This window comes from Sycon ciliatum, chromosome 1 (genome assembly GCF_964019385.1).
Source record: "Sycon ciliatum chromosome 1, ocSycCili1.1, whole genome shotgun sequence".
Classification (NCBI taxonomy): Eukaryota; Metazoa; Porifera; class Calcarea; order Leucosolenida; family Sycettidae; genus Sycon; species Sycon ciliatum.
Window position 1 is genome coordinate 66,241,380 of NC_088643.1, and position 12,224 is coordinate 66,253,603.

General features: G+C 48.1%; 1 protein-coding gene across 2 annotated transcripts; it reads left to right on the plus strand.

The window, feature by feature from the left end:
• The first annotated feature begins 1,759 nt into the window (after positions 1 to 1,759).
• LOC135804947 (uncharacterized) lies at positions 1,760 to 11,789 on the plus strand. Of its 2 annotated transcripts, XM_065318926.1 has the most exons (10): positions 1,760 to 2,473; positions 3,454 to 3,596; positions 5,203 to 5,335; positions 6,051 to 6,155; positions 6,727 to 6,896; positions 7,076 to 7,220; positions 7,818 to 7,876; positions 8,660 to 8,753; positions 9,835 to 9,961; positions 10,668 to 11,789. In XM_065318926.1, exons 1-10 carry the CDS (start codon positions 2,263 to 2,265, stop codon positions 10,912 to 10,914), a joined length of 1,434 nt encoding a protein of 477 aa, XP_065174998.1. In that variant the 5' UTR covers positions 1,760 to 2,262; the 3' UTR covers positions 10,915 to 11,789. The 2 variants fall into 2 exon arrangements, with proteins under 2 accessions (XP_065174998.1, XP_065174999.1); XM_065318927.1 differs by lacking the exons at positions 9,835 to 9,961; positions 10,668 to 11,789 and adding an exon at positions 9,423 to 9,739.
• Positions 11,790 to 12,224: the final 435 nt, after the last annotated feature.

A 12,224-nucleotide genomic window follows, 5' to 3' on the forward strand; every position in this document is an offset into this window, starting at 1 on the left:
TGACTGAGACAACCCAGGTGCGGCGCAGTCAAAGGCAGAGAAGGCCAGTTGATAGGTTCGATATCACATCAACCCGCTGGCAGTCTTATTCATAGATACTGAAACTTTCGGTATGATTGACTCGACATGTATGCGATGGATGGCAATAAAACTGAGGAACATAGGACACTGCCAGACCAGCCACAATTGACTACGAAGAATTGCATTTTTAGAATTGAGCTGTTTGTGTTAGAATTCTGACATAATTTTAAAAATAATCGCGTTTTATTGAGTTAGTTGAGTTGAAATCCCATCATACTTTAGTTGCGTTTTAGGGAATTCAACTGGGGGGCATGGTGTGATATTGCATGTACTTCAGAGGACATGGGTCAATTGTATCACATTATTCATACAATCGGCACGCTCATTTAGCTAGCGCTAATATGTAGTCTGTAGCGCTAATACGTGTATGTAGTCTGTACATAAGGCACTTTCCTTATGTACGTGGATTCATTCTATCTAAGTTGGTGGAACATAACACGTGCCAAATCCGCATGGGAAGTTTTCCAGGTACATGTACTACCCGTTCTGACAGATACTGAGACAGTACTGCAGTACTGTACATCATGGTTCATGGTTTATTGGGTCTCGGATTTGGGGAAGAACTTGAGAGAACCCACAGAGCAGTGGGATAACGGGCACACAAGGACTTAGGTTGAAGCGACGTTAGCCCGACGCAATGATTCTGTTGCATTCAGGGTGGATCTACTCAGCATACATTCAGCCAAACGGAGTGAAGCTTACATGCAGCCCCCTTCAGTTTCAGAGACTAATCTCCCCTATGATTTGACCACACACGACTGCTCACTATCATCCATCGGGCACTTACTGCTTATTTCAGTTTCAGACGTTTTCTAGGCTCCATAGAGAATAATCAAGTAACAGCCAAGTCAAATCCGACTGCGGAGTAGGAGATTCCAAAGTGAAAGTAGCGACCTCTCGATCTCCTGTCCTCCTACAAAAGCTACCGAACACAGATAGCTACAAACAAACGTTGCAACTCGTACTTCGGTCTGAACTACCGGTAATTACTTTCAGAGTTGGTCACAACGTCACTGGTTCACACACCAAAATGCAGTGGTAATAATAGCTACTACCCGGTACTAGTACACTTTACGGTAGCTGTAGTGCAACCAGTAGGCAATCAAGAATAGATGCAATACTGACAATATTAGTAGCAGGTGAATACCACCATCACACACCATCACTCAGTCAGGGGTCGATCCAGCAAGTAAAACTGAAACGTAAAACTACTAAAACTAAAAGTAGCAGTTCTTGTTCTGTGCCCATGGTGAAATAACCATGATAACCATACTCGATACTCATGCCATGGACATGGAGTCATGAGGACAACAAGGGATACTAGTACTAGACGTCTAGCCTAGAGCTAGCCGCTAGCTATGGCAAGGCCATTACTGCATTAGGCCAAGTAAAGGGTCTGCGAGCTCACGTGCGTCCAAAACATCTTTGCGGTGCTCATGCCAGTCATGGACCGATTTGTGTTTATGATGGTCCTTCTTTCTCACGTGCCACTTCTGGCAGGTGTCCGTTTCAATCACCTGAGCTGAGACGCTGAGTGTACGCTCGTAGTGAGAGAAAGACTAGTAAGTACAGACTTGTGTGATCGCTCCTCGTCCAATGATTTTGGCCATGCGTGTTACCTGTAAATCGGTCGTGTGTATCGAGCAGTGTGTCAGCATGGCATGGTGAATGTAGCCTGTATTGTAGGCGGGAGGGGATAATAATTGTTCCTTGTAACACGGTCGTACAACTCGGAGCTGTAGGTGCGACCGAGTACCGTCGCCCCCGGCCCCAAGCCTCCTCCAAGTACAATGCACTGACTGTTTTCTCGTCCTTTCAGGATCACTACTGTAGTACAGTGTGTAAAGAAACAACGAAAACTTGGAAAAGTAGAAAAGTGGAGAGCACGCCGTTTGGGCTCACTGTTTTTGTTTTAGTCTCCTGAGTCCTGGTTGTTCAAACAATTACAAGTACACCACCGAACTACATCATCTTGCGTGGCCGTTTTCGCAGTCATTACTCATGGGTCTTTGAGGTCGAGCCACGTCAATCAGCAAGCAAGCTCACCATCGTCGCCCGTTTCAGTTGCCGAAACACTTGCCGCTGAGAGAAAGCAACTGCATTGTCGACGTTGTCGCCAGTCGCAGTGGCAGTCCTCCCTGCCTAATACTAACACCAGCCAGCTACCATACCATCATTATCATGTCGACGTCCAGGTATGGACCGTCGAGACAGCCCCAGCATAGCCGCGTTAGCTCGGCACAAGGCCGACTGGAAGGGAATCTGGCAGACTCGGGTCCGCTCGGCATGGTCGCCGCGCCACCGATGTCTTTCGACGAAATGCGCACCAGCCTGAGCCGCCAGGGACAGAGACTACCCGGAGCCAACTACCTGCGACGGAGATCAGCTAGTGGTCAGTTCAATCCACACTCACTGCCTTTCAAACTGTGCGAAAGCTGTGGATGAAACACACTAGCTTGATGTGATTTTGTCTATGCAATACATGTATGGCGGTTACCCAATACTGGCAATAGGGCCAGTACTCGACAATAGTGAATGAAATTTGGCCTAAGACTGCCACGACATTGACTAGGCATCTGGACCATAGCCAGGTGTAACTCGTTCAGGTATACACATGTAGTGGGTACAGCGAGAGTTCCCAGATTGCCTAGAGTGCTCAACACCACAAGGATGGATCATTACCACAAAGGCAGAAGAGAACAGAGACAGCCGGCTAGGTCATTGTTGTAGCGCTGCGTTTCATGCACATGGCAAAGCTAAGGCAAACCTCAGACAACTGAAGTGGTTATGTAGTTCAGGCACCTTTGCGCACACTGCAGTAGCGCACAGGGGTGTCAGAAGGTAATTTTAGGACGGTCGGTCATCTCAGGCACAATTGAATTTACTTGTTGGGAGGGGGTGGTTCCGCTGCAAAATTTCGAAATCTAGGGCCTAAGTCTATGACATTGATTCATTCATGGGGTACCTGGGGCTAAGAGTGTTACGGTCAAAACCGTAGTGTAGTGACCATACTGTGTCTGACGCCCCTATTGGACGTCCCTGCCGCCGCAGCAGTGAACCTAAGTGACTTTCCACACTTCACTGGTATTGGTATTGGTATTGGTATTGGTATTGGTATTGGCGATGATTGCCTGTGGTAGCAATTCACCCCATACTCCGTGGCCCCGTACTCCGTAGCCCCATATCACCCCGCCCCAGCCTCCCCCCTCCCCCCCCCCCCCCCCAGTACCCCACACGGGCCTGCTGTCAGTTTAGGCTGTGCATTTACAGTTTACACTGAGGCTGAGCGTACCCATTGGAGCAGATTTCATGGAGCACCACTATACACATACTTTCACCACGGCGTGTTCTGTTGCGCTTGTGTGTGTACAGGGCCGATGGTTAAGACAGTGCGCAGAAACAAGCCGACTGAGGAGTGGAGCACACATTTGCGGGAGACAATTGATCCGGGTAACAGCCACTATGGGTTTGAGTTCCATGCAGAGGGCTCCCGAAACCGACCACATCCAAGCGAGGTTGGTAGATGCAAAATATCTACTTCCTCCGTTAAGCAAAACTTCGTTGCATTTTTACAGTTCAGTCCAAAACAGTTCTCCACAATCAAATCGTGTCTCGGCAACTTGTAAAAGATGCAGGACAAAAGCTGGCAGCGCTGGAGGCGTAAATCAGCGAGGATGCCGACTCGATGTCATCAAGGAGTGAGTCGTCATCAAATTCAGACGAAGAATGAAGCTGGACTGCTTTGAAACGAGCTGTGTGGCATCTGTAAATAACTATCTCTCATATGCTGCTTTGTTTTCCACTTTGCGAAGTGTTTTGGTAGTCATAGAATGCTTTGGACTGAACTGTAAAAATGCAACGAAGTCACAAGTTTTGCTTAATGCAGGAAGTAGTTTTGCATGACGTGGTGTTGTACTGTATCATGACTGAACCGAACAATTCAAAGGCTCCTGTCACGTTCAGCGGGGCTAATGAACAATCGAAGGGCCCACATGAGAGAATACAGTACAACAGAGCCTTTGGAAAGGAAACTTTGCCCAAGACATTCAGAGTTTTAAAAAAAGCGTGTTAGAGTGTTCTGCATGCTCGGCAGCTCTGCAGCTAGGAAGCGATGCTACATCTCGGATCATGTGACCATACAGCTTACTACAGCACAGGGCTGCAGTGCTAAGGCGTCGCAAAGAGCAGGAGACAGTGATGTGTATAGGTATGCACAAGCAATGTGGCTTAATCCTTGCTGATGTCGGTATCCATGTGGCTAGTGCGGCGTAATAGTACTCTCATAGTGCATGTACAGTGCTGTACCTCCAGCTTGCCCATGGCTGTACCTCCAGCTTGCCCATGACTGTACCTCCAGCTTGCCCATGGCTGTACCTCCAGCTTGCCCATGGCTGTGCCTCCAGCTTGCCCATGACTGTACCTCCAGCTTGCCCATGGCTGTACCTCCAGCTTGCCCATGGCTGTGCCTCCAGCTTGCCCATGGCTGTACCTCCAGCTTGCCCATGGCTGTACCTCCAGCTTGCCCATGGCTGTGCCTCCAGCTTGCCCATGACTGTACCTCCAGCTTGCCCATGACTGTACCTCCAGCTTGCCCATGACTGTACCTCCAGCTTGCCCATGACTGTACCTCCAGCTTGCCCATGACTGTACCTCCAGCTTGCCCATGACTGTACCTCCAGCTTGCCCATGGCTGTACCTCCAGCTTGCCCATGGCTGTACCTCCAGCTTGCCCATGACTGTACCTCCAGCTTGCCCATGGCTGTACCTCCAGCTTGCCCATGACCGTGCCTCCAGCTTGCCCATGACTGTGCCTCCAGCTTGCCCATGACTGTGCCTCCAGCTTGCCCATGGCTGTACCTCCAGCTTGCCCATGACCGTGCCTCCAGCTTGCCCATGACTGTGCCTCCAGCTTGCCCATGACTGTGCCATCTGGGTGCTTACTCTTCCTTATGCAGTGCATCATTCTTTGGTGTATACCTGCTGGCTGTGTTACTACCAAGTGAAGTCAATTCTCATCTGATGATCGATGCAATTCGTGAAACTCAGGATTATGAAACAGCAACTGCTCGTCCTTCTGTCTGTGTACTTGTACCTGTATTGTCATGTCAACCCCCGTCTCAGGATTTCCTTCGATGGCGGCTACCTGCGAACAAGAGTGTTGGCTCTGGACGGATGACGAGGACCACGCAGACACTGCGCAGGCAGACAAAGGAAGGTTTCTACCTGGACTACAGCACAACCATGATGTCTAATGGTAACTTGAGCCAGTGTGTTTGTTTGTGTGTGTGTGTGTGTGTGTGTGTGTGTGTGTGTGCCGTGTGTGTGTGTGTGTGTTTGTGTCAGTGTGTGTGTGTGTGTGTGTGTGTTTGTGTGTGTGTGTGTGTGTGCCGTGTGTGTGTGTGTGTGTGTGTGTGTGTTTGTGTCAGTGTGTGTGTGTGTTTGTGTCAGTGTGTGTGTGTGTGTGTGTGTGTGTGTTTGTGTGTGTGTGTGTATGTGTGTGTGTGTATGTGTGTGTGTGTGTGTGTTTGTGTGCCGTGTGTGTGTGTGTGTGTGTGTGTGTGTGTGTGTGTGTGTCGTGTGTGTGTTTGTGTGCCGTGTGTGTGTGTTTGTGTGTGTGTGTTTGTGTGCCGTGTGTGTGTGTGTTTGTGTGTGTGTGTTTGTGTTTGTGTGCCGTGTGTGTGTGTGTTTGTGTGCCGTGTGTGTGTGTTTGTGTGCCGTGTGTATGTGTGTATGTGTGTGTGTGTGTGTGTGTGTGTGTGTGTCAGCGTGTGCGTGTGTGTGTGTGCGTGCGTGCGTGCGTGTGTGGGCCATGTACAAACCTCAGGCCATTGTACTGTACACTGCCCAAACTGCCAAGACTCGGTCCAGTCGGCATGTGTGCATCAATCATGGCACGCACGTACATTGTAAGGCTGGAAGCTGCTCACCGTGGCATGGCCGCCGCTGTTTTCAATACACATGTACTGCAGATGGAGATGGGGAAACCGAGGTCCTAACCAAAGTCCAAAACCTCCCATATGATCCGGCCAATTACGTCGAGGCAGCTCGCAGGGAACTCAAGTACAATCCTCCAAGTAAGTCTACTGTAGAGGCACATAGTAGTTTCACATCTTTTTCATGATTGAGATTAAATTCAGTGACGATAGAAAATGATCATATGTGGACAGTGGCCACGGAACCAACATGGCCGACATCCTGTGAACCATATATGCAAGAGTTGACTGGAGCTGGAAACAGCACGGCTGTCTCGTATGGTCATGTGATAGGTGTAGAACCGGTCTACAGCAACGTACACAGAGTTGAGCGTGTATGTGCCGTTTATTCCAATGTACTGTTGCCCTAAATCATCACCAGAAGGAAACCATGCTGTTTGTATGTATAGTTTGTGTTTTTGAAACGAGCAGTGCATGTAACTTGCCCTCGGTGTACCCTACTGAAGCCATAAAAAAACATTTTGCTGGGCCATCACACACCATTAGGATACCAATATTCCTTATGACCACGTAGACACGTTAGAATTAATTAAAGCTCTCTCTCCATGATGTTCACAGGGGGGGGGGTCATGTGTGTGGTACAGAACCGTTAACTCGGAAGAGACCGAGTGACTCAATCATTAGTGCACTGCGTGGTATGTTTTCATGGCAGTTCCGCCGCAGTACATATTCGAGCACTACGGGTATAGACCCGAGGATGACAATGAAGACGATGACGACAGGGCACACCTGCACCAGCCGACCAGAACAACAGATCAAGAAGCGCATGAGAGCAGCTCTGATGATGATGATTCGGACGAGAAGCAGGGTGACCAGCTCAAGGTGAGACAGCAAAAATCAGAGGGGGGGGGGGGGGGAGTAACTTGTAAACCTTTGGTCCTTTCTTCTTTAAAATCTGTAGTGCTACTTGAAGTCATGCTCCTAACTAGGACTGGCGGTGGTGACCTTTTCTCTTGACCTCTTTCTGTAGCCAAGTGATGTTGTTTAACCTTTTTCCTTAGGTCGGCAAACCTGAGATTGTTCTTGTACCTGAGAAGAAGCTAAGAGCCTGGCTGAAGCCATCAGCATGCGCCAAGGGACCTTCACTGAAGAAGCCGGGCAACAAACTTGTCAGAATTGAAGTCGACGAGCCCGGCATCAGAGCCCGTAAGTCTCTCCCGGTATTGGTGCAATACAGCGTGCTATCTCTTAAAATTATCACCTCCACCACCACCACAACAACAACTTACAACAATGACCTAGCCGGTTTTTCTCTGTTCTCTTCTGCCCTTCTTTGTGGCTGTGGATGTGTATATGTGAAAAGACCCGATTGTCGGAGGACATCCAAGTTACTGCAGGCAAAATCCTCATCGACCAGCAGAATGACCTTCATCAAGTTGTGCAGGAACATTGCCCCACCATTATCACTTCTGAATACTAGCTTGATTGGCATTTGAGCGATGCAGAAAGGGCCCTGTTGTCCAGGCTGGCACCGGTTACCCCTCACTACAGTAGATCAACATGTGAAATTGTGAATGGCGGGTTTGCAGCTCAAGTAGCATGCTACTGGAGTACATGTACTAGACCATTATAGTATTCTACTACAAAGAGGGTGTGCAAAACATCTGCTCATCGGTGCCATGGAAGCACTGTGTGCACGAATTGCTAGTGTACAGCGTTTCCATCATGGACAAAGAACAAATACATTATTTTCGTTGCGTACGATTTCCTTTGGCTCTCTCTCTCTTTCATTTTTTCTCTCAGATACGCCTCACATATCTACGAGAAAAATTGAACAAGCTCCCCGGAAGAGCGCTTTGAAGGTGAGCTGCAACGATCAGCAGAAATCAAATATTAAATAATACGCGTGCACACTTTAATGACAGCAGCGTACAGCCGGGCCCATTAAGGGGCCGTCCGGGGTTACCGATTGTTTTTACAGAACGAAAAGTTTTAGTATTTTTCAGCCCCCACCCACCCACCCACCTTTTCTGCAGGTAAAACGAATTCCAATAAAATATTGATGTCAATTTTCGACACCCAGAAGTAACTGGGCATTCTCCATCAGCATTCAATAATTATTTTCAAAACGAAACTTCATCAAACCCACCCACCCACAAACGAAAACATTTCGTTTTGAAAATATTATTGGTAACCTTGGACGGCCCCTAACATACACCACCTACTCAAATAATGATGGAGAATATCACCGCATAGGACTTGATATCACAGCAGAGTATGGCATGTGGTAACAATTCTTGTCAAGGCGGTCATGTGGCTGTCGGTTGAATGGCAGCGGTCACAATGACATACTTGTTGCCGTATTACTCCGAATACGTTCCTTTGATTGCTACACAGCATTCATGCAGTCAGTACTCTGGGTCTACACAAAGCTGGGTTGAACTTTAGTGATCTTGGACTGTCACTTCACTGCATCATGTGCATCAGTGGAACAGTATTGAGTCGACGAGCGACGAAACAGGCACACTGCATGTATCAATAGCTGTTCTGTATTGCGGTAGCAAGACACGCTACTAGTAGTATGTGCAGCTTACAGGACACGTGTCCTGATTGTGTGTGTTCCCCCATTGGCCTTACCATTGTAGAGACCTCCCACACCACACCGTATCAGTCTCAAGAAGCCGACAGGAAAGGTGCTGTCTCACCAGTGGGCAGTTCCTAGAGAGAACGCTGGGGCAGGTAAGACGTGCGATCACACGTTTGTCTGTCCCTTTGGGAAAACGCGGCCAATAATTCAAAATTCCGCGGGGGAAAAGGGGGGTTTTCTGCGGCATTTTCTGTGGTAAAATCAAAAATCTGCAGCACTTTCTGCAAGTTTTCACCCTCCGTGTAGAGGATATGACAACTAGTTGCATGAAGGAGCACTTTTCACACTATCCTTTGCAGTCACAAGCTGACATGAGAGTGAAGAATTTTGGAGATCCTGCACTCACCCACACTGGCAAGAGCATAATGTGCTTCAACAGATTGCAACAGATTGCTGCTTTTTGAGTAGTAATTTTACTAATTTACCCTAAAAAATTCGAATTCCGCGGGCAAAAGTGTAGATTCCGTGATTTCCGCGGATGATAGCAATTTCTGCGAAATTTGCCGCAACCGCGGAATCGCGTTTTTCCAAGGGGACAGGTTTGTGTGGTTTGTGTGTGTGTGAGTTGGCGAACATGTGTGTGTGTGTGTGTGTGTGTGTGTGTTTGTGAGTTTGCATACATGTGCGTGCATGTGTGTGTTCATGCGCACATGTATGTGTATGTGTGTGTGTGTGTGTGTCACTGTCTGTGTCTTTCTCTGTGTCTCTCTCCTGCTGCTGCTGTTGCCACCGTACGACACCTTTGGCGCCCACACGGCCAGAATGGTTATGGGATGTACATACAGATGTGTTAATACTAGTAAGGCAGAACAAGGAACCAGGAAGCTCTGCCATTTGCTGTATTGAGCAATGTGTGGGCAGAGGAATACTTACACATTTGCTGTATTGAGCGCTGTGTGGCCAGAGGAATACTTACACTGTGTGTACAGTGGTCCCTCTATAATCCGGCACCATTTGTGCTACGGAAATTGTGCTGGATTAGGGAGGGTGCTGGATTAACAAATCGGATTTACTGCCACAATATGCATTTGTCCTCTTAAAAGAGGACATTTTGGCTACTGAAAATTGTGCTGGTTTATAAAGTGCTGGATTAAAGAGGGACGACTGTATGTACATTCAATACAGTCACACTCCTTCTTTGCCCTTCGGCTATGTTCTGTTCTGTTGCGACAGGGGAGAGCCACCTGAAAGCCAAATCAACCAGAATCATGGGTGGACACCATGCTGGCTGCACGCAGAGCTCCCGTTGCGAACACTGCCAGCGGAGAGAGTTCGAGGATTTCTACAAGTCCTTTGCAAGGTATAACTACTGCCATAGCCGGTGTACGCCGCTCTGGCAAAATATAAACGGATAAGCCCTGTGTGATGTATTCGTATGGCCCCGTTCGGTTTGCTGCATGCTTTCTCGATGGCTCTCTGTCTGTCTGTCTCTCGGTATCTCTCAGACCCTCTGTCTGTCTGTCTGCCTCTCTCTCTCTCTCTCTCTCTCTCTGCATTCTATAAGTGCCATCATGGCTGGAGTGAGGCTTATCCAAAGCTTCTTCTAGTGTAAACTGATAGTGAGCATAGTGTACATGTACGTTGATGTCTCGGAGTAACTGTTGTACATGATCACCTCAGACGAATTTCAGTCAACTGCATGATTGTGCAGCCTTGCATGACTCACTCTCATGCTGTGCAAGTACTGTGTTACTCATGACGACGGAGAGAACGGCCACACCGGTAACGATGCATTTTAAGTACATTGCTGCACTGATCGTACCGATGAGCTTTTTTTTTGGGCGGGGGGGGGGGGGGGCTGCAGCAATATGCAAGATCGTATTGTAATCTTGGGCTAATGGTGAAGGGCTAGAGATCTGGCATGTGGCGTCACTGTTTCTACTGAGACTCACCCACAGGGTGCCCGTAAGACCTGAGGTACCTGAAACTTTGAGGCCTGGATGAAAGAGATAAGAGTATATAAGCACTTGTTGCTTGCTTTACGTTTTGTGCCCATTCTCATGCAGTCTCACCGACATAGGCAAGAAGCAACTATTGGCATCACTACCACACAACCCTGCACCGGAGGTGATGCGCTACCAGCGTCGCGACAGCATGGACCCAACGGAGAACACCTCGTCGGCGTTTGGTCAGACAAGACCACGGCATATTGGCCAGTTCACGATAGCGCCCGACTGGTCGTCCGAGATCACCTCCAAGACCTTTCGCCACCGCCCGCGTACTTCCTACAACATCCTAACCCCAAGTGTCTGACCCGCTCAGTCAAGTTCTCGCCGTCTTGGTTCATTAGGGTTCATCCTTGTGTGCTTCACCAGTCCTGTCATCTAACCGAAAAAAAGGTCATGTATAAATGTAACACGCTTGTGTCTATACTGGAGACATGTAAACAAGAATCTGTCATAATTATACAAGTATGTCATACTTGTCTACCAGTCGTGGGCCACTCAGCCAGCCGTACTTGCACGGACGCTTCCAAAGACGTAGAATGTGCTGTTCTTTTGCAAGTACATGTGCATGGCTGTGCCGCAACTTCACGTATCCCGTGCCATCTCAGTAAGTCTAGTCGTGAGGCAGTGCTGTCGGCTGGTTACAGGATGTCACGTAGTGGACGGAAACCGAGACTACAGCATGGCGGCTGACGCTCTTCACGACTGAACCAGCGACTGAGTAGAGTACCAGTAGTTTGAGTATCATTAGCATTGCTCAGTCCATTGAGTCCCAGCAGCAGCAACGAGTAACACTAAGAGCTTATCGCAGCATCCTATCCCAGTCACTGTTGAAGGATTGTAAGCTTGCTACACTATCTCCGTCCCCAATGTCGTATTATCCACTATGTCTTGTTTAGTATATTTGCCATACCACATGGCTACTCGCTCTTTTTTGGCTTTTGACAAAATTTGTTGATTTTTTTTTACAAGCAATACAAGGTTGCTTTTTCGTCCACCTAAATAGGCTAATTTTGTGAAAGCTTCAGCTGTCAATGTTTCATCACAACGGCTGCTGCCAGCAGGTCCAGGATTGATAATTTATCAGTTTCCGAACGTCCCAGTATTTCTAAGCATAATGCTTGTCAATGCGATGTTGAGGTAACCATCATGGACAGCAAGTAGAACATGACTTACCATGTACTCCACTGATTGTATTCGCCCTCATCCACGAACTGACCAGGTACAGTAGCTTTATGCTTATCGGTTTCACTCGAGGGGCAGTGCTTAGAGCTACAAGAAACGAAGAAGTTGCAAAACCCAGTTACAGCTCAGTGGCTGAAATTAGTATTTCGAATTACTGATTGAAGCCAAACTACGACCCCGAAAATATATCTCGAATCTCCCACGCCAAAGCTTCACTTTCTAGGTTTGTTCTTCTCCCAGACATCTTCAACCTTCACATCAGAGCATGCAATCATGCCATTCATGGTAGATCTGCCACCACAACGTACAACCGAGCGTCCATGATAAATGCACTACTACAAGACTGGTGCAGTGGAAAATGTGCAGCCCGTCAAAACAATTCCACATTTCCAAGGTTGACTGTTGAACGTGGCGACGTCACAATCGACAGTT

Coding starts and splice junctions, on each gene's coding strand:
- LOC135804947 (XM_065318926.1), top strand. CDS start 2,263: ATGTCGACGTCCAGGTATGGACCGTCGAGACAGCCCCAGCATAGCCGC. Junction 5,336..6,050: donor CACAACCATGATGTCTAATG/GTAACTTGAGCC, acceptor CATGTACTGCAG/ATGGAGATGGGGAAACCGAG. Junction 7,877..8,659: donor CCCGGAAGAGCGCTTTGAAG/GTGAGCTGCAAC, acceptor TTACCATTGTAG/AGACCTCCCACACCACACCG.